We start from the raw sequence: 22,312 nt of genomic DNA, 5'->3' as shown, positions 1-22,312 counted from the left end.
TTCAGCTTTTTATTTAAAAAAATAATAATAATACGGGAGAAATGTGGGATTCACATATAAATCAAGTATAAAAATCAAACGAATAATCATATTTGACCTGATTGTTTATAGTTCATGATGCGTGATCAAAACCAAAAGTTTCTGTGATGACTGCCCTTGCACTGTTCACCATGTAAGAACTTATTCACTATGTAAGTACTTGTTCACCATGTAAGAACTTGTTCGTTATTCTTCAGAAGATTGGAGACTGTTGAGAATTAGGCTTGGGGTTGATTAATAATTGTGCATTGAGTCCCCTATACAGAATTTTATTGTTGTTAACAACCATTTGATCAATAAATATGAGAGATGGCCTCTCAAAAAAAAAATAAAAATAGCATCGGAAAATATTCAATACTATTAAATTTTGCTTTTAGGAATAATCTCACTATAAAGTAGTAGGACAAAACTATTCTTAAATAAATGGTACTAGGTATGGAAAATGAAGCTCATTATTGGCCACATGGGCTCAGGGAGCCTGTGTCCCTCACCTTGACGCTTATACATAAAATGAAAGAAGTTTTAGTAATGATATTTAAAGAACAGTAGAGAAAAATATTTAGCATGCTCTTAAGGAGTGGGTCAGATTATTTAGCCCATTGTTTAATTCACTGTGGTGATATATTTAGATCCTTTGTGACTTGGAAAAAATAAAGCTTTAAGAACAATGTGTATGTCATTTTGAATACTCCTTTTTCTAAGAATCTAATTAGATAAGAATTTTTATATCAACCAAACAATCAGGCCAGTACCAATATTTAACTGCTAGCTTCATTCAGTATGTTTGGTTAACTGTTTCTCTCACAGCAGCTCAAATGTTAGCTTTTTTAGAGAAGAGAAAGATCTTGACATCCTTCTTCAATCTCTTTCTCCCTCTCTCTCTCTCTCTCTCCCTCTCTCTCTTTCTCTCTCTCTCTCTCTCTCTCTCTCTCTCTCTCTCTCTCTCTCTCTCTCTCTCTCTCTCACACACACACACACACACACACACACACACACACACACACACACACTGAGTATTTTACACCAACTCTTTAAAGCCAATGGACTGGTGAGCTGGTCTTGGTTCCAGTTGGACTATTTCTAAATTATTAATAGCCATAGTGATCTCATTTGATATCCTGTTTGATATACTGATTAGCTACTGTGGTGCTAACCTGTCAATGGATGAAGAAAGGGGGGAAATTAAAATCATTCTCAGTTGAACAATTTGGGATTGGAAGTGTGATATAGGCCTTTGTGCCTTTGATAAGGGCTGATTTTATTCCCTAGAGATGGTCAAAATGTGATTAGCCCAAGGTTACTAGAATTCTCTGTTACTACAAACGTAGACATTTCTCAGCCACATAGTTTTTGTGTGTGATAATTTTGCAAATAAAGAGTAAAATGTGCCATGGTCATGGGAAGTGGTTATCTGTAATGATCCTCTTTAACCAAAATGGTATTTTGGGATATAGTGAGTTCCCTTACATTGGAGACAGGAGAATTGAGAGACAATTTGGCATTTTGTAACATATATTTCTTTGCTGTGTACAGCAAATTAGAATTCAGCTATTAGAGTTTCCCAACCCAGCCTTCACTGAAAATCCCATACTTCAAGAATAATAAGACACAAGGTGCTGGAATAAGAGCTAAATTTGCCTTCACTGGGCAAAGTGAAAGGGAGGGAATCAGTGTAAAAATCAGTATGAATTTGTTTAGTGTTAGTGAAAATTTGGTATCAACAAACTTTAGGGCCCCTTCTATTCCTAATTTTCTGTAACTTGTATTTGAACATGCAGGTCAAATCACTGGCACTTGGAATATTGTAATCTTATTAGGAGGTTTTAAACTGAATTTTAGGGCCTCCCTATCCCCATTTCTGATTTGGTAAAAATCTTTAAGAAAGCAGGTAAAGAAACTGATTCCTGTTCCAGATCACAGTTGGTATAGGCTTTAGATTAGGTGATACTAATGCCAGATAAAACCTTGGATCTGTGCAGACTGTTGATAAAATTTATAACGTTACCCATGACACAGGTTAATTGGGACGGCTGATGTCAAGGACTAAGGGTTAAGGCAATAAATGCACCTCTGGCCTTCTGAAGCTAATGGCACTTTAGGCAGGAAAGGCCAGCACCATGGACAGCTCTCCAAAGTTCTGGTGGGAATGCACAGATGCCTAGAATCTAGCTTGGGAAATCTGCACTCATGTCATCATTCCACCTTTTCCTAGCTAACGGTCTCTACCATGGTCAGGCAGTTTAATTTATGCAACCCTGAGTTTTCTCAACTGCAACATAGGAATAATGTCTGTTCTACATAGTTCTTGTACTACACATATTAAGTGATAAAATGCAAGTGAAAGTATGTATCAACTATACAAATTAAAGATGCTAATATTGCTTTTTATTTACCTTTCATTTTTGTTGGCCTTTATTTACCTAAGGTTGTATTATGTTAATGAAAATTGCTAGATTATTCTCAATACATGACACAATAGTTAAATAAACTGATAGGAGAAACTGGGATACTATAAGCAAATATACACATTATTGGTAAGAGATGAGAACTAGGATTTCCTGCATATCTTGTAGGTTCTTACACTTATTACACCATTTAATTTTCATAGTAACTCTGTCTAGCTAGCAAAGAGTAGTGTAGTCAGTCAGTGCCATGGCCTTCCATCACAGAGCATTCCCTATGTTACTAGTGCTGGGGTGGAACAGGTGGCATCTGGTGTACAAGACCAGAGTGACAATAGAATTGGACTCTCGATTTTTACAAGAGTGGTCTCTTCTAAAGGTTTTCCTGATGGTAGAAAGCAGGAATGAAGGACAGAGAGAAAGGGTAAGGAATATACCTAAGAGCTCAGTAAGGGGATATTACAGATTCCATGGCCAGGAGATGGTACCATGTATTCAGGAACCCTTTTAGAAGGAGGTGAACCAAGCTCATTGGGATGACCCAGGTTTTTAACTGAGATTGCTGCAGGTCTGGCCATGGAGGGAAACCTCTGCAAAGTCTCTCAACCCAGTGGCTGAGGAAAGAAATGAAAAATCATACTTTGATATCAGTATGTGATAACTTTATGTAATACAGTGACATCTAAGTGAAAAGCATTAAACTGTCTTTATATCTGGAATATTTTAAGAGGAATGAAAGTCTTGTGTCATTAGCTTTTAATGTTTCCATCTTTTATGAAACCAAAGTATTTTTCTTATGATCCATTCATAAATTTTTATCAGACTTAATTTGAATTTTTATTTCAGAACAGAGTAGGGTATCTAATTTTTTAAGAAACATGAATTCTGCATGTGGAAAATGATCATTTGCATATGTAAGTTGATGAATATGAAATGTATGATAATTTATGATACCAATTATGATATCAATATTTTTCCGTATCTTTTAACTTACATATGTAAGAATACGGACAACTACAGGGAGATTTGTAAGACTTCTGTTCAAGTGCTTTTATCTGAAGATTAGCTGGGCTGATTTTTTTTTTTTACAAGTTTGATAGATGCTTGTGATTTTCTGTTAAATGGCCCATTGAGAAACAGATTGAGAAAGTAGCAATTTTCTACCTAGGTGGCATTTTAGATCCATTAATGGAGGGAAATGATTATTGTATGATGCTGTTGTCCCTCAGAACTTCCAGAAAGAAAATATAAATGATTAGATACTTAGACAATGATTTATATAATAGAAAGAGCTCTGGGAGTAAAATCAGAAAATGCAAGTTTGAATCGTTACTTCAGTACCTCCCAGAAGGCCTCACTTTGCTTTGTCCAGTTGTTGAAACCCCTGGAGCCACAATTTCCTCCCATGGAAATGGGACTGTCCGCCTCAGAAAATGGTTGTGAGATTATATTGGATGATGCATGTGGAAGTGCTCAAAAGTTTTAACACATGTTTTTGAAAGAAACTTTACTTATAATAAAAATGCTGTCTGATTGTATTCTACAGAAAGTGAGTGAGAAGGTTGGAGGAGCTGAAGGAACCAAGCTAGATGATGACTTCAAAGAGATGGAAAGGGTAAGTCTTCACCATTTAGAGTTCTCCTTGACATCCAATTATCCAGCATACTAAGAGGAGAAGGGAAAAATGGAAAGGAAACTGCTGTCCACTGGTACCTGAGAATACATGTTAGTTTTAAAAACTCTCTCCTTTTAATGTATATTTTAAAGCAGAAAATGTAAAATATCTTGTCTCCCCTTTGTACTAGCCAGAGAACAAAGCCTCAGTGAAGGAAATATGTCATAATGTACTTTTCCTGATGGATTTTTGTCATCACTTTTTCAAATAGGGCCAGCATGAAGCTAGAGTTTGAACTGGGGTGAAATAGGAAGAAAAGAGAGGGTGGGGAATGATGTCCTGACCAGTTTGGAGCTTTTGAGTCACTGTGGCTTTAGTGGACTTTCCTGATGGTGCTCTGCCAGCCAGAGGCAGCAGGGCCTGGAGAGGGAGCCTGTGCAGCCTTAGTCCGATCTTCACTCTTGCCACTTGTACGAATCAGCTTACTGCTCTGAGCTTCTCTATTTTTGTGTTAATGTAAAGTGGGAATACTAATCCCTACCTGGGAAATTTATTAAGACCTAAAAACAGTTTTGTACTCTGCCTAAAAGATAGCAGGTTCTCAACAAGTGAGAGTGAAGTGGTGAATAAAATATCACCTTTCATTTTTCTTCTGACATACATGATGTTTTCTCTTATGATATTTAGGCTTTTGATGAAGAGTGCATTTGGAGCTGTACAAACAATTGTTTTAGGTGTTGGATTGTGAAGGGTAAAGGATCTGGGAATACAAATCTGGTACTTGCAGAAAGGATGTCAAAAGCCTGATACCTAGAAACCACATTTTTCCTTAGTCCACATCAGTTTCGGTAGGCTGCCTTGTTTTGCTGTTTTCACTGCTTGAGTGAAGAGCCAAACCAAGAAAATTCCAGGTGCTTTCTGCTTTATCTTTTTCAATTTTTCTTTCTATGAGTTTATTGATGAATTCAGCAATTCTTGTTTTGTGCCTCCTATGAGCCAGGCAGAGTAGAATACGGCAGTGAACAGATAAACAAGGTTCCTGACTGCATGAAATTCGTAGTCTAGTGGGGAAGGCAAACTTTGGACAGACAAATACTAACCAGTGTGGGAAGTTTAACATAATATCATGCTAGAGAAGCTTGGAACAGTGGGAATTCACCCACACAGGGTGGCTCTCCTGTTATTTAAGTGAAGATGTGGAAGAGGAGTAAGAGAGCTAGTATGTTTCTGGTAAAGGAAATAGCAAGCAAGAGAGAACGAGACATATTTGAGTCCCTGAAAAAAAAAAGCTGCCGGGAGACATGAGTCATATAAAATGAGATTATGTATTGTTTACCTAACTGGTCATTCTGGTTAAGTTCTTGAGAGAACCTCACTGATAGGATAGGTACCCACTGGAAAGATTTAATATGAGTCCCATCCGGAAGTCTGGGAAGCTAGCCTCTTAAACCTAATGCCTGGCAGCCACTCACTCTCCACTAGAATGAAGTCTGCATTGGTCCCTATTTCTCATCCCTAGGCAGTTCTAAATACCAGCTGATCTTCAACCAAAATCAGTAATCTCTGCTGTTCCGAGTTCTGGCAATGATATTCTACCCATTCTTCTTCTGCAGCATCTGAGTCTCCAGATACTGACATGTGCCCTTGACCATGACTTCTCCATTCTGTGGCCTGGAGAACTCTTATCGTTCCTCATGCATGTGAACATCTCTCTGGGTCTATTAATTTGCACCTGTCTCTGTCTACATCTAGTATTTCTTGATCCCCCCTTATCCTTTGATTCCTCCTTCTGAGTATGAAGGTAAAAGGTTTATTTCTCCTACTTTCTAGAAAATAATGAGTTTCTGAAGCTTTTGTTTCAAAAAAAGATATTCCTTCAATAAAGTAAAATTTTGCAAATTTATTGAAGAATACACTGATGGCTTCATTTTGGGGTTAACACCTAAGTAAATTGAGAGTTTTGGGTATCAGCACAGAGTGACAGTTGTCTTATTCCATACATATTTTGTCTTATCTATGGCTCTATTACAAATTTTTGCATTCTCTACCCGTGTTAAATTTGCATTCAAAGTAAAGATTTCTGTGGTAATTGGAAAGCACATGCCATAGATATAGAATCTCATCTCTTTTCCTTCCTGTTTTTACTCACAAAAATATTTTAGCTCAGTGTTCCCAAGCCTGCAGAAGAATCACTTTTTCACAAACCTTAATGGTGATATTTAAGCATGTGGGGTAGAGAGACATTTGTTCAGCTGTGCTTTCAGAGCTGTAATTGGATAATAAAATGAAATAAATTTGCTATTGGCATCAGACAGCAATACTGGAAAAGAGAAGGTGCATTCCTAGAGGTTGTTTCTCAAATCAGCCATGCCAGCTGCTCCCTTGCTGAGATGCAGTAAGACCATTGTGCATTTCAGCCTGCACAGCTCTGCTCTCCCAGAGCTGTGCAGGCTGGAATCCTGCAGATGTGCTGTCTCTGCAGGAATCATGCCCCAGACCGTTTCTTTGCTCCTCTGCAGTGCCTTGCATGGAATTGTCTCTACATTAGTTTTAAATGGTATCTGTTGTTCACAAGCCTTGTTAAGACTGAATTTCTTAATATGTTATAGACATTGTGTGAATTTTTTTCTTCGAGAAGCTGCAGATTTTTTGTCAAGGGAAAGTCCTAGCATTTGAGGACTTTGGTTCCTTCTCAAATTTCCATAAGTTGCTGCAGTGGGTCTGTGGTTTTTATGTGTGTGTAGCTACATTAATTAATTCATATGGAATATCTGTAAATGCTTCCATGTGCCAGGCATTGTGCTGGGAACCAGGAATTCAAAGATGATTAAAGCACAGCACCTGCTTTCAAGGAGTTTCCAGTTTTGATGGAAGAAATAGGCACATATATCAGTGGCTTAGGGGACATGGTGCTTGGTGCCCTGGGGAGTACTCCCAGGGAAGACCTAACAGGCTGGGCAGGTCAGTGGAAGCTGCCTGGAAGAGAGAGTGCCTGGGCTAAATCCTGAACTTTTCTCTTGTCCCTGCATGTATGGATAATACAGAAGTTCAAGTCAAGGGGTATAGTGTTTCTTTTCACATTCTGAAAAATATCCTGGGAAATTCCATCTGATGAAATCAGAAGGGGTTGTAGGGTGAGAAATACATCTGTAAACCACTTTAATGAAAACAAAATTCTCATTAAAGCGGCAGTCTCAAGTTTTCAGAAAAGTAGGCCATCAAGAAAGAATGAGAAGGATGCCATTTCATATGAAAGTGAGGAAGAGTGGGGTGTTTTCAGAGTGGGGTGTGGGAAAAGGGCCTGTAGGAGATGTCCATGGTCATTTCATACATTTAATTAGTGAATGGGTGGAGAGGGGTTAAATCCTTCTATCCAACTCAAGTGCTAGAACTAGAATTACTGAGTAGAAGCTATGGGGAGGGAGATAGAGTCGGGCTCAATATAAGAAAGAACTTTTGGCTGAGAGCTGTTTTCTTTTAAAAAGAGCCTTAGATATAACTGAATTGCTCCACTGCCTGGTTTAAATGGAGGCTAAGCACCCAGTCCCCAGGAGCAGCGTGAAGCATCTTTGTGTCTTGTGTTGAGTAATTTGTCACCAATAATGTCACTTTCTGATAAGGTCACTCTTAGTTGAATTCTAAAAATCACTAGATTGTTTCAAGTGGAAGAGAAAGGAGCAAAGTCCCAGCCAGTATGCTCAGAGAACCATACACCCCTGTACGTGCCCGCGGGCACCTGTCGTGCCCAGGAATGCTGTCTTCCCGGGGGTGGTAAAAAGAAGATGAGGATCAGTCTACTGAGACACTTGCTGGTGCAGTAAGACGGTGAGGGCCCAAACAAGATGAACTTTAAAGATGTCTCTCTGCCTATCCTGAGACTCAGGGAAGACAAATTTCTTCTCAGTTATGTGTTCACAACATATTTCTAAGCTAATATTCATTAAAGGCAATAGCCAAGAAGATTAGGCAAAAAAAATACATTGGGGTAATTTCAGCCTAATGCCTTGTTTGTTTGTTTTTTAATATACTGTTTATTAATCGGCTTTCCAAATACATAAGATGACTGCTTTAAAGCAGAGCAATTTGGGGATAGGTATGTTAATTCTTCCATGTCAGTAGGGAACTGTTAAAAACATCCTTATCGGACCAGCCTGCCTCTCACCACCAGGCAAACTTCCCCAGGATGCTGTTCTCATCATGTCTCTATGACTTGTTTAATTAGATGTTCCCATTCGGGGTTCTCATTATTTCTAGCAGGCATGTGTGCATTCTTAATAGGTTCACTTTCTCAACTTCCCTGACAGAAAAATTAAGAATTTGTAAAGATCTTAGTGTTTAAGGTGACACTTTAACATTTATTTCTGTGTAACTTTTCTTTGTATGTAACTGCTGTGAGTTACCCCATGTCCAAGTGGTCACTTAATTCATACATTTATTATTGACCTCTAATTTAGTTCATACATTTATTATTGACCACTATATGAACCCACTAACTATCCTGCTCCATTTTTCTGAAACTCTGCTCTTGCCTCCCTGTGACAGCATGTGGTATAATGCAGTACGGACCCTATGAAGTTGTATCTTTCAGTCCCTTTGTTGTCTCACAAAAAATGCTATGTTGTTCACATGTGCTGCCATCTGAGTTCAGGAAACACTATGTATTTTCTCTAGTGGAAAAATGTAATATTCAGATGCTGAGATCATAACCCCATTCAATCCATTGTCTTTTGGTTCTCTTGGGTCTTATCTCTAAGATGGAGACAGCTGGTGAAATGACACCCATAGATTCAGTATAACATCTCCGCGTGAAAGTGGGACCCCAGCACAGGTGTTAGCAAACTTTTTCTGTAAGGACAGTAAGCTTTGGGGGCCATGGGGCCTCTGTGGCTTCTATTGTAACTCCTTACCTCTGCTGCTGAAGAGCAAAAGGAACTTCTGATGGTGCCTATACACATGAGCATGGCTGTGTGTCAATAGAATTTATCTAAGGACACTGACGACTGACGCTGACTTTCATATCATTATTGTGTGCAATGAAATAATGTCTTCTTTTGAATTTGTCCATCCATTAAAAAATATAAAAACAGGTAGTGGCCTGTATTTGGCTCATTGGCCATAGTTTGCTTATCCTTACTTTAGCATAAATAAGGAAAATGTCATAGTGAGAACAGAGGGCTGAGAGAGCTGTTTTTCTCCCTGCCCAAAATTGTAAATCACAAGATTGGTTATTAGAGGAAGAACCTCCTGACTCTAAAGTATAAGAATTACGAAAATCTTGGTGATTTGAAAATTGAAGAAAAGAGACCAGAAGACTCTATGCCTACACTTTTACCTTCAGAGAAAAACGTATTTCACGTTGTTTTTATTTCCTGCAAACATGCCTAGATTTGTATATATTTAGAGTTTCACCTCCTCCACAGCCTTCCCTAGTAGCAATCTACCCCAATACAGTCAAGATAAATTAAAGATATGGTATCTCAGGAGCTCACAAGAAAGGAAGTTGTAATTTAGGATGCATCAAAATTTATTTTCAAATAATAGGAAAATTTGAGGAAATCATTAGCTGTATGTCATAAGTTCAAAGTTAAACTGCTGTTTTCAAATGGAAGTGAGCTCTTGCCAGTTATAATGATGGAGTGGAAATCTTAGTTCATGCTAATTATATGAGGCCTGTTAATAAGAAAATATGTGCTTGGACATTGCCAGTTTAGGTGTATAAATAGCTTTCATATCAAGGGCCTAACAAAGTTCCTTCAGGGTTTTCATGTGGTAATAGCCTTCAGCCTGCCCATGATGGACAGTATAATTTTGCAGAAAGTTCTGGACATTATTTCCTAACTGAGGACAGAGATGGAGAGAAGTTAGAAATTGGTCAGCCTCCCATCTTCAGACAGCCATGGGACTCATCAGTCCCTCCAAGCAGTCTTAGAGCACTACTGGCCTGTGACATTTGGGACTACTTTTCTTCTTCCTGTCATAGTCACACTGGTTGTGTGACCTCAGCCTTCTCTAGGCTCAGATTTGCACATTGAAAATATTAAGGCTTTGGACTAGGTGCCCTACTAGCATACTTTATCTCTTGTGTTCAGTAACTCTGATATCTGTCTGAGTAAAATCAAGATGAAGATCCTAGTGAATAAATTTGCTAATGGCTGTTCCCTGTTTGTGGTATGTCCTGATAATGCAATATATAAATAATTCTACTGGATAAAATATTTTAGAGGTAGATTTCAAATGAAGGTTATTTTATACACTGATCAAAAGGGTTTAGCTAGAGCTTGTTGTTTACTGACGTCTAGTTAATTAGAAGTATTGAATGCATCTACCTCCTTGGCCCAAAGTCTGTAAAGATCTAGGGGTGGTATGGGCTCATTCATGGTAGATTTGGTCAAACCCCTGGAGATATTTGGGCAGTTTTTATTCTTATTTCCATTCTGAGATTGAATCCCACTCTAGGAACCAAATTTAATGCTCTTATATTGGTATCACCATTGCTCTGTTCCTCCCACAAGACCACTGGGTTAAGCTAAGCTAGTGGCTTGCATTTATAGAGACTGAGTGGTTGAGCTTTCTATTTAGAGAGCCCAGAGGGGAGAAAGTGTTTACATACCCCAGATGAGAACCACTTTCCATACCTTCCTCATTAACCTCCCTGTGGACCACATTAGATACATACTTCAGTACCTGGCCTCTAGAACTGGCCTATATAACTGAGGGCACAAGAGCCCTGTTTGCAGAGGCTCAAGTAGAATAGTCCTGTGGATAAAGTTTCCATAGATTTTTGAGGACTTCCAAGTAAAACCAGAAGTTGGGATGGCAGGTGCTTTCCTCCTGGGCCTGTGTGGTTGGCTGCTGCCAAGACCCCAGCCCCATCTGGGAGATGGAACCAAGGGGCTTGCAGCTCTGACTTGGTGTCTCTTCAGGCTGGGAAACGTTCTGTCGCTGGCCTTCTTATGAGGATCTTATACATTCAGGAAGTATAGCATAGTGGTTTTGAACACAGACACTAGAGCCAGAATCGGGCAAGTTTCCTGGCCTTTCTGTATCTATTTCACAGGGTTTCTGAGGATTAGATGTGTTAAGATATTTAAAACCCTTAGGACAATTTCTAACAAACAGAAAACACCTTATGATTATAATGGTCTTAATTATTGAAGGCAGAGATGGGGGAACATTGGAAATTGGTTAGCGTCCTAGCAGCAGTTGACTTCAGAATATCAGATGGTCATTGGACAATTCAGTTCCTCAGGCACACGCACTCAGAAAGCGTGACATTTGAAATTACTTTTCTTCCCATCATAGCCACACCGGATCTTGGGATACATTTGACACAGAATGCCTTAATACCTATCATGTAGTCATCAGGAGATCTGTGTTTTCCTTCTGACATGCATGTAACCTGGACTTCCAGCATGTTTCTTCTGCACACAACCTTTGAATTTGTTCCCATGACCTTGAGTGCACGGTGGGTATTGGCACTTTGCTAACACTCCCAGGACCTCCAGGTATGGCTGTATCCTGCTCCCCACACCTCCAGAGAACCCCTGTTCTCTTCAGTACTAATGCAGATCTAAGACAAGTAAAAAGCTCAAGTCAACCAAAAGGACATGGTGCAGTTCTAAAATTTCTTGGAATTGAGGCAGGAGCCCTTGAACTGAACTTAAAACAAGACAGTAAATTCTCCATGGACTTACCTGATATCTGAAATTCTACCATCAAAATTTATTTCACTCATACCCATACTCCAAGCACATACCTTGGATAGGATGATGCGTTTGTTTTCCTATCCAAGTAAATAGATGAGTGTGCCCAGGCCAGACAGTGGGTCTGGACACAATGAATGAATGTGTGGACCACACATGTTGATAAGAAAAGTATTTCCTGGGATGTAGAGTGGACCTACGCATATTCTCCATGTTGGGAGAAGGACCTAACACAGAGAGGACATGGTGACCTACTGAATGCAAATACTGACCATTCAAAATTTTGCAAGGTTAGACTCTAGGGCCAAGATTTTTATTTACTGCTAACCAAAAGTTCAAGGATTGGTTAGAACTGTTTGCTCAAGAGTTTTATATACATAGGATGTTTTCAGAAGTTAAATAAAAACTTTCCATCTGTTACTTGAAGGAAGAAATGGTGTTGCATTATTCTTTCTTTAGGACACTGAAACCTGCCAGTAAGCGTGGCCCACTGAAGACACTCAGTTAATGCCTCTCAGGCAAAATATGATTCATGATCTCCACCTTATTTTTTTTTGTACTTTTATTTACATTTATTTTATGCTGAATTTATTCATGGGCCATACATTTTTGTTTCTTCAGTTCTTTTCTGGGATTATTATTATTATTTTTTGTCTTGTGTAGCCCCTCTTCTGGCCTAGGAACAATTTGCCATTTTCAGTGAGGATCATCTCAGTGTGTCTCGGTGAGCTCATGTAGGGGTTAATCCTACTCTGAGCTCTGTAAGTCTGGGGCTCACCTCAGGGGTTTTGTTCAGCTGCATGTACAGAATGACCAGAGAATCAGCATCAAAACTCTTACATTCAGCATTATTCTCTGCATTTTTAAGTGTGGACAGTGAACAGTCAGTATTCCCACTGGGTCGTGTAACTTGTGTTCAGCCCCACTGTCTGGCCTGGGCACTCTCACCAGGCCCTCCTTGTGATGGTGGAATGGCACTCACTGCTCCTGTGAAGTGACATCTTTCAGAAACCTGGTGACCTCTCAGGTGTATATACCCTCCATGCTGTTTCATGGGCATTCTTAGAGTGAACACAAATATTTGAACCTCTTTATTTGCATGATTTTGTGGGGTTTTCTGGCTCAAATGAGGAGTAAACCTATTTCAGAGACCACCTCAAGCCACTTATAGGAAGAGGAAGCTATCTCCACCTCATTTTGCCAGAAGATAATAAAGTGCTTTTTGAAGCAAATTTTAGGATTACCAGGTTCCTCTTAGGATGCATAGGCTTCCACATCTGGATGGAACATAACTGAATGCAAAGCCAGGATTACTTCTGCAGCATCTCCAGCCCTCACCAGCCACTCAGGACTTTTTCTTGCTCTGGTGCACTGCCAGTGGTTATATATCTACTCAAGCAAATCTAAGGTTCTGAAGCTAATAATTTTTGTCATCTAGACTATTTTCTCATTTCAGAAAGTGGATGTCACCAGCAGAGCTGTGATGGAAATAATGACTAAAACAATTGAATATCTTCAACCCAATCCAGGTAAGGGATTACTTTATATGTTCAGGGTATCCCTCTAGTCCCTTTTCGTTTCTCTTTGATAGACATTTTAAGTTTGGTGTGCTTCTACTTTCTCAGCCCAGTTTGCTGGAGGTTCAGTGACTTCACATATAGCACTTCAAAGAGAGAGAAATTTTAAAGGCTCACACTGAAGCAACTGGAGGATTCTGTGGTATTTTATCTGACTATTAGTATATTTACAAACAGCATTGTGTGGACAGCTTGGGTGGCACATAATGTCAAAGTAGCTGAAAGCCTTCTTAATTTAACTTTACTTTTCAGGAGATGGTAAGAAAGAAGATTGGGATAATTTTAAGGTAGGATATAGTAATTCCCAGAAGGTGTGAAAAAGTAGCAAGTTATTTTTTGTGAAGTACAAAAGGTTTCTGTTCTTAAAGCATCAGTGAAGCCTTTGGAGGGTAGTTGTTAATTCATGTTCTTCTCTAAGTATGTCTCAGATCAGTATTTGTTCCTGGTAACCTGTTATATTCTAAAAAAAGGAAGTTAGAAATAATGGAGTTATACCTTGAAAAGAGAAGTAGGCAGAACTGGGGCAGTCTCTATAGGCAGGAGGTCTAACAAAGCAAAACAGCCTACATGGGTGATCTCACTACTCTTCCTGACATTAGTTTATAGAAACTTGAAGCCAGGCTGAATGTATTTGAATGAGATGTATGAATTTTTGGAAAACTGCTTACTCTTAAGATTAGTTCTTTGGGAGTTTCAGGTTGATATTCCAGTGACCTTGGTGGTCCTAGAGAAGATGGTCCAGACACTGTGTCAGCACCAGTGTGTTTGGATACTAGCATTAATGGGCAAAAGGAGATGTGAGAAAAGAGAAGTGTGGTGTGGTCAAGAGCAAGGGCTGACTAGCTCTCTGCTGCCCCCTGCCGCTGGCTGCTGCTTTCATTCACCCTTAGATCTGTGGCAGCACAGCTGTTTTGAAGGTGAACAAACTGTAGGAATAACATCCTCTGTTTTTATTTCCTTCTTAAAATCGAATAGAGATTGGAGATTATGTGAAGAGGAAAATATAGAAGTAAATATCATAAGCTAAGGAACCAGGAATGTAACTGATGGTGGACCAAATGGTTAGCAAATTAGGTAAAGAATAGCAAAAATCAAATTTCCAATTTTTATGCTGAGCCTTCTTCATGGCCTTCATATTCCACAGAGATGTAGGTACCCCTAAGATGTCCATCTATTCCTTAGCATTAACAGCTATGATAAGTCAAGTTCTGAAAAGAGAGCCGCTTACCGTGCCTCACTGGAAGAAATCATTGTAGAGGGGCAAGAAATTTTTGTCTTTATCTTTGTGAAGAACTTTGAAGTGTTCTCTGATTTCCTGGGATTTACACATGAACTGTGCTAATAACTCATTGTAGGACTAAGATAAATATAGGTAAAGGGAAGAAAATATAATATTTATTAAGCACTAATGCATTTTCAGTGTGGTGCTAGTTAAATATGCTGTCTCATCTCTAAAAGTGATCATTTTTGTCTGATTGTAAAAATAAAACATAATTCATAGTATAGAAAAGGGACTAAAAAGCCACTGTAACATAAATGCTTGGTGGAGACCCATCATTGTTCCTGAGCATAATGGAATTGGTTGTAGGTAGGTATAGTGTGTTGAATAGTATGCCTTCTCAAATTTCAGGGCTACCCAGATCCTTAGAACGTTATCTTTTTTGGAAATGACTCTTTTCAGATATGATCTATTAATGGTCTTGAGATTAACTCACCTTGGAGTTAGAGTGGGCCCTAAATCCAATGACTGGTGTCCTTATAAGAACAGAAAACAGACACAGGGAAGAAAGCCACATGACGAAGGAAGCATGGATCAGAACTGTGCTGCCACAAGCCAAGGGATTCCAGGCCCCCAGAAGCTGGAGGAGGCAAGGGTCTTTCAAGAGGGCCTCTGCAGGGAACCAGCCCTGCTGGTACCTTGATTTCAGGCTTCTGCCCTCTTGAAATTTTCTGTTGTTTTATGCCACAGAGTTTTTGGTAATTTGTTATGGTAGCTCTAGAAAACTAATACAGCAGGCTAGCCCTATTTTATGCAAGAAAAAATAAGGGCCAGGGAATTTAAGAAACTTTCCCAAAGTTACACATACCCAGGAGGGGATGAAGTCAGGGTTGGAACCCAGGTCTGACTGCCTCCTAATCCTAAGGTCACGCACTTTCCATCACACAATCCTGCCTCTGAGAAGAAGGGGTTCAACTTCGTTTAGGTGCAGAGTGTCCTTTGCTTTCAGAATGGCTATAACAGAAGTTCAGAAAGGAAACAAGTTGTGGGGTTGAGACTTATTTTTATTTTAATAAAGATTACAGAAGAAGGTAATTGGGGGAGATTTGGACTTCGAGAAAGGGTGTATTTAGTAGCATGCTGTATGTACTGATTAGCTTCCAACATACTGGTTTTATGGCTATTTGAAAATTGAATGTACATCTGCCACCAAGGAGAACAATTAAGGCCATCACCATGCTATCCCAGGTTGGTTTCAGAAAAGTTATGATTGTGCAGGTCACGTACATATACAAATAAGTGTCACCCAGAAGAGCCTTAAACAAAACAAATTTTCATACCCTCATTCTACAGAATTTATAGGTAATCTGTATTTAATTGGTTTTTGATAGATATGATTTAGTTCCTCCATAAATTTCTTTCCCTGAGAGCACTGGCTAGAGTGCTCTTGAAAGGTGGCTGGTCAGGTACACTTGTGCGGAACCAAAATGTCCTTAAAAGGGGGCACAGGAATCTAGAAGACACCCAGAGGTACCCAGTCCATGGGCAGAGAAGAGCAGAAAGAATATTCCCAACCTTGTATAGTTTGATAAATACTTTGACCACTTCGCCTCTCAGTTACGCCAGGAGCTGGATCAGCCGGGATGGATCACTGGATGCTGGCCCTGAATAAACAGCCTGGTTTGGGTCAGGGCAGAGGCTGACACAAGTAACAAGGACAGACGAGCAAAATCAGCAGACAGTAATGCTTTGAGGGTACTTTGATGGTATCTTGTGTTAGATTAATACCCTGGGATGTGTTCTAGCTTTCAGATCTTGTGGTTGTGGAGCATATACATCTTTTATATTCTCCCCCAACCCCCCACCCCACTTGCCATCTGTTATATTCTTGAAATTCAATTCCTATTACAATGATGACCAGAAGACTAATTTTCATGAATCTGTAGATACACTCTTCGGAGGCCCCACATTCACTCTTGCCCACCTTGATATTTTTTTATTTTTAGTTATTTTGGTATCCTTAATCTACAATTACATGAGGAACATTATGTTTAATAGACTCCCCCCATCACCAAGTCCCCCCCACATACCCCATTACAGTATTACAGTCACTGTTCATCAGCATAGCAAGATGCCATAGAATCACTATTACCTTGATATTTTTAAAAAGCAAATAAGATCATATCATATCTTTCTTAAAACCTTTTAATGACTTTTCATTGCTTTTAGGATTAAGTTTTAAATGTTTAACATGGCCTAAAGGACCCTCCCTGCATGGCCAGCCTGCCCTTTCCTCTCTATCTTGCCAGGCAAACAGTGCCTTTAGGTCCAGCATAAAGGTCTTTTTAGAAGCATTTCTTGACCCTTAACTATATTAGGTTCCCCTGTCAACTTCCCTCTCATGACTAGCTGCTTTTCCCTGATGGCCCATGTCATACTTACTGTAATTGTGTGATGTGTGTGCTTTAGCTTGTCTCTGCTGTAAGGACAGGACTATGCCTGTCTTATTCACCTCACCTCCTCAGCCCTTAGCTCAGTTCCAGGCAGCCAGTGGCACTTAGATATTTGAACAAATGAATTAAAAGCCTGGTTGACAGTCTTTGGCAAATGTGGTAAAAGTGCTATATAATATAAGGGAGAGAAGGAAAACCCTTCTCTTCCCTAAACCACCAGCGCTACCCATGTAACCAACACTTATCAAGTGCATTTACTTTCATGAGAAGACCTATTCTAGATGCGGTAGGTGTAGAAACAGGACCAAGATTGGACCCTGCACAAGGTATTCACTCTGAGGAGAGCAATCCACAGGACTTCACAGAGAATTCCTATTGGGAATCCCAGCCAGCTGATGAGGCGAGGAAGGGCGAATGAGGTCGCAGGTCTCTAGGGCTCTCAAGAACATAGACTAGAGAGCTTTTCGGCTTGGACTGTGAAATTATTCTGACAGGAACAGTATAAGCCAGTACAGATTTGCAACTACTTAGATATGAAAAACTTGGAGCACAAAAGTACTATGTACTAATTCCATTCTGTTTGTGAGCCCCTGGTGTCAGGGCATCTAAGAACAAAGATCATCAGAGAAGATGTAAATCAGTCTTCTTACATGAGTATTCTCATGCCTTGTGGGGGATAACAGGTATTAAATTAGCATTGTCCAATAGGAATAAGATGCAAGCCCCTTGTGTAATTTTGAATTTTCTAATAGCCACATTAAAAAAGTAAAAGGAAAGTTGAAATTGATTTTAATCATATTTAACCTAGTATATCCAAAATTTTAACCAATATTAAACATTATTGGAGACTTCAATTTATTTTATTTTTTTTCTTGTACTGTATTGACATTTGGTATCTTACAGTTACCATACATCTTGGTTTGGACTGGCTGCATTTCAAATGCTCAGTAGCCCCATGTAGGCAGTGTTCCCATAATGGACAGCACAGGATGAGGTAGTTCGCCATTCAAGGGATTTATTATGTTTTGATACACATTGATGTTTAGCTCCATGGTTTGAGTGTATTGGTGGTGGTTTTTTCAATAGAGAAATGACTCTTGATTTTGGGTCAGGATATCTTCAAGTTGTAGTTTTGTTTTTTAATTTTTTTTTTAACCTTCTGCAACTCTGTTTCATGACACTATAGTGGAGATTGTCCCCTGAAATAGAGAAATAAACATGGCTGGATTGGGCTTGTTTCCTTCCCAGACTGAGCATAGTGGTTACAAAAGAGGCTTTTCCAGTTTGCACTGAAAAGTTATTCAGGCCCTGATGTTGTAATCTTAAACAGATCTCCAAGTCGCATAGATAAAAACAGTTTGAATAAGAAAAACACTGTGCACAGTCAGGGTTTATTCTTTACAGAAATGTTTTTCCCTTGAATGCCTACATGGCCAATCTTTCTCCAGCATGCCTGAGATTGTGGTATTAAACCGGAGATATTAGGTGTCTATTTGTAATTTTTAATAATAATTTCAAGCCTCATTTGTGGAATATTGCCTGCAGAAGTAAAGGTTAGCTGTATTAATTTAAAAATATCTCATTAATCCCTTGAAAGATATTACACAAAAATATTACACTTCTTCCCCACAGGCTCTTTCCAAAGATGACTAAATACAGTGATTATAAGCCATTTGGTGGTAGCAGAACTGAAAAGCAGTACATGTATTATTTGGCATGCATGTAATCAAATCCTTGGCTCCACCACAGGCTGAATTTGCTGTTTCCTGGAGAGCAGGGCTCGTGTCATATCCTGTCTTTCAGCTCTTAGCATTGTGCCCTGTACACGGTTTGCCCTCAGTATGAGTACTGAGTAGGTATGGGGTTGAATATACACATCCTTCCGTTACAGAATGAGTGGTGTGTATCGGATCTAGTAGACAGAGCTTTTACTTTTTAAAAATCCTGACACTGAAAAGTAATGAAAATGCATTGAGGGCAGATTACACTAGTAATGTTGAGGAAAATGTTGCTAAGCTTCATAGGAATGGGTTCATAGAGGAAAATGTAAGTCAGCAGTAATGTGGTATAATTCACATACTATATGTACTGAAAAGGCTGAAGGGTTTTCCTGTTTTCACTACTTGTTTGGGAAAAAAAATGAAATTTAATGGGTTCCTAATATATTTGAGGCACCCTAAGTAATACAGAATTTTAAATCAGCTGGAAATGGTGGATTAATGATACTCATTTGCTGTATCTCTAAGGACTGCTGAAGCCAGACCTTATTTAGATGTACTTAATCATAACAGATATTATACATTTAGAACGTGCATATCTATGGAAAAAAAGCTAATGGACTCTCGGTTTAATAGCCCTGAGCTACTAATGCACAAATCACATGTGGTGGCCCCTGCTTCTCCCTCCTGCAGCCACTCCAACCTTTCCGTTTATCCAGTGCTTTAAGCTCTCTCCTGCGTCAGGATGTGGCACTGGCTGTTCCCCTCTTCCTGGAATTCCTCACCTGCTCCTTATGTGACACCTGTCCTGCTACTCATCCTTTCTGCCTCAGCTTAAATACCACCTCCTCTGAGAGATGCTGCAGAACTCCCTGACTAAGTCAGGTCTCTGCCAGGGTTGCACCCTCATGCTGCCTTCACTGAGCCTGCTGCACAGATCTCTGCACTGCTTCCCCAGTTAGAATAACATCGAAAGCCCTCGTGGTGGGTTACGAGGTCTGACGAATCTGACCTCATAAACTCCTACATTCCTCTTGGTCCCCGCCTACTCCCTCTGCACCAGCCTTGCACCAGGCCTCCCACTGTCGCTCACACACCCCGCACCCCATCCATCTGGAGCCAACTGCTCCTTCTGCCTGAGCCACTTGTCTCCTGGCCTTCCAAAGCCTTCACCCAGGTCTCTGCTTGAACGCCACTTTGTTTGTACAGGTTTCCCAGCTGTCTTATTCAAAATGTCACCCCTCTTCACTCTGAACCCTCTCCCTACTTTATTTGTCTTTGAGGATCTATCACAAATTAAACTTCTGTTGCCTGTTGACTTGTGAAGGTGTGGCTTGTCTGACACCATAATGCCCTGAGCATAGGACTGTTGTTTGTACACTGCAGTGAAGGAGCCCTGTTCTTATCTTTTACTGTACTTACCACAGTATTTACTTTTATATGTTGTTTTTATCTGTTCAATATCCTGCCTTCCTCCAGTCTTACTTCTCTCTTTTATTCTCCATAAAACAGCCAGCTTATTCCACTAAAGGTGTAAATCACATCTCACCATTCCTCTGCTTATTACTGTCCAGTGGCTTGCACTGAACTGGTAATACACTTCCTGGCTGTGAAGCCCTGTATGATTTGGTTCTTGTTCTGCCCCTGAGCCCATGTTGATCTCTGTCTACTCTCACTGGCTTCTTGCTGATCCTCAGCCATGCTCAGCTAGTTCCTTCCTCAGGGCCTTTGCACAGAAAGTTCCTTTGCCTGGAGCACCCTTCTTCTAGCTCCCATTATGGCTGCTCCTTTTCATCACTCTACCTCCCTACGCAGTCCTTCCTTAGCCACCCTCTCTAAAAAGCCTCTTCTCATTCCTCTCACATCTATTCCTTTATTCTATCACCCTTTGAAATTATCCTGTGTTATCTCTTTTTAAAAATATTTGCCTATCATCCATCTAGAACAAGGGTAGGGACTTTGTCCTGCTTACTAATCCCCCACATCCAAATAGTGTGTTTAGTATTTATTGAATGACTGCTGTTTCTCTCTCCCACTGTGTTATAAATTCATTGAGGATAAGGACTATGTCTGTTTTTCTCAGTTACATATACCCTGTACCTAACACAGTGCTGCTTAGTAGGTGCTTAATTTGCTGAATGAATGAATCATATCATACTAAGCATATTTAAGCTCCATGTATAGGAGTAGTTAACTTTTCAGGCCAAGTCATGGTACAGGCCAGGATCAGAGCTGTGTTACTCTGTCTATGTGATACTTACTTTGTGTCATGCACAATTAATACACTTCACAATTGCTTTGGAAAAAGTGTGGAAGGGTATAATCTTATGTTAAGATCATTTCACTGAAGCTATTGGCAGGACATTCATATTTATAGCCATAGATACTAGTTGTTCCTCTTTTTAGATTAGAAAACCAAAGCTTCAAGAGAGATTAAATAATTTGCCCAATGTCATGCAACAAAAGAACCAGAATTCGTATTCAGCTGTGACTGTCTCTACACTCCACTTATTTTCACTGTCATATGCTGCAAAATATGACAATGCCTTCTGAAGTCTTGGTATGTGTGGTGAATAATCTCTACAGTGACCCCTAATGATTCACACTATTGTGTAAGCCCTTCCTTTTGAATGTAGTTGGGGTCTATTACTTACTTCTAACCCATAGAATATATGGCAAAGGTAATAGGATCACCACTTAGCACTCCCTTGATTAGGTCATATTATATAGCAAATTTGATGGGATGTTACTTCCATGATCACATTACACTATATAAAACCTTCTTAGCAGAGAGAGATTCTCCTGCTGGCCTAGAGGAATCACACTACCATGTGTGACTGCCTAAGGAGAGGGCTGAGTCAGGGAGCTGGAGGTGGCCTCTGGGACCTACAGGCACCCACTAATCCACAGCCAGTAAGAAGCCAGGGCCTTCCATCATAATACCACAAGGGGGTAAAACTTGATCAACAACCTGAGTGAGCTGGGAAGCAGATTCTTCCCCATTTGAGGTTCCTGATAACAAGACAGCCTGACCTTGATCATAGTCTTGTGAGACCCTGGACAGAGAAAGGACTCAGTTAAGTTGAGCCTGGAGTTCTAACCTACAGAAATTGTGAGATAATAAATGTGTGTTCTGAAGCCACTAAGGTTGTGAAATGTTGTTACACAGCATGGAGAGTTAATGTAGTATGGCTATTTATTCCCTAACCAGAGCTCTTATTTCAAGCATTTCTCTGTCTGCTGGGGCCATTGCCCCATTTGCCCTTATCACTTTTGGCTCCATGGGTATCTTCCATGGAAGCAGGAAGTAAGTTGGGAGAACCTGTCACACCTTCTCAGTTTAGGAGGAAGTCTCCTAAACTGCCTAGGAGTGCAGGACAGGTCCACTCCATGCTAAGACTGAAGATATTTTTGAAACATGAGACAGTGAAAAGCACTTGGCACAGTGCCTGACACTTTGTAGGGGCTTAGGAAATGTCACTCACTTTCCTTTCCCGGAGGCCTGCAGCCCTCCCTGAGGGTATCTCAGGTGCTTACCCAGAAATTCCTTCATAGGTAGGACCTCCAGAGAAAAGTCCCTCAGCAA

General features: G+C 39.9%; 1 protein-coding gene across 5 annotated transcripts in view; it reads left to right on the top strand.

The window, feature by feature from the left end:
- The window catches only part of SH3GL2 (SH3 domain containing GRB2 like 2, endophilin A1), a 215,954-nt gene that overhangs the window by 167,087 nt on the left and 26,555 nt on the right, over window positions 1-22,312 (top strand). For all 5 annotated transcript variants that reach the window (XM_073228452.1, XM_073228453.1, XM_073228454.1 and 2 more), the window contains 2 exons: window positions 3,988-4,056; window positions 13,216-13,288. In XM_073228452.1, the coding sequence (XP_073084553.1) occupies window positions 3,988-4,056; window positions 13,216-13,288 (142 nt within the window). The remainder of the gene's footprint in view (window positions 1-3,987; window positions 4,057-13,215; window positions 13,289-22,312) is intronic.

Source organism: Manis javanica, chromosome 2 (assembly GCF_040802235.1).
Source record: "Manis javanica isolate MJ-LG chromosome 2, MJ_LKY, whole genome shotgun sequence".
Lineage (NCBI taxonomy): Eukaryota > Metazoa > Chordata > Mammalia > Pholidota > Manidae > Manis > Manis javanica.
This window is presented reverse-complemented; position numbering and strand designations above follow the sequence as displayed.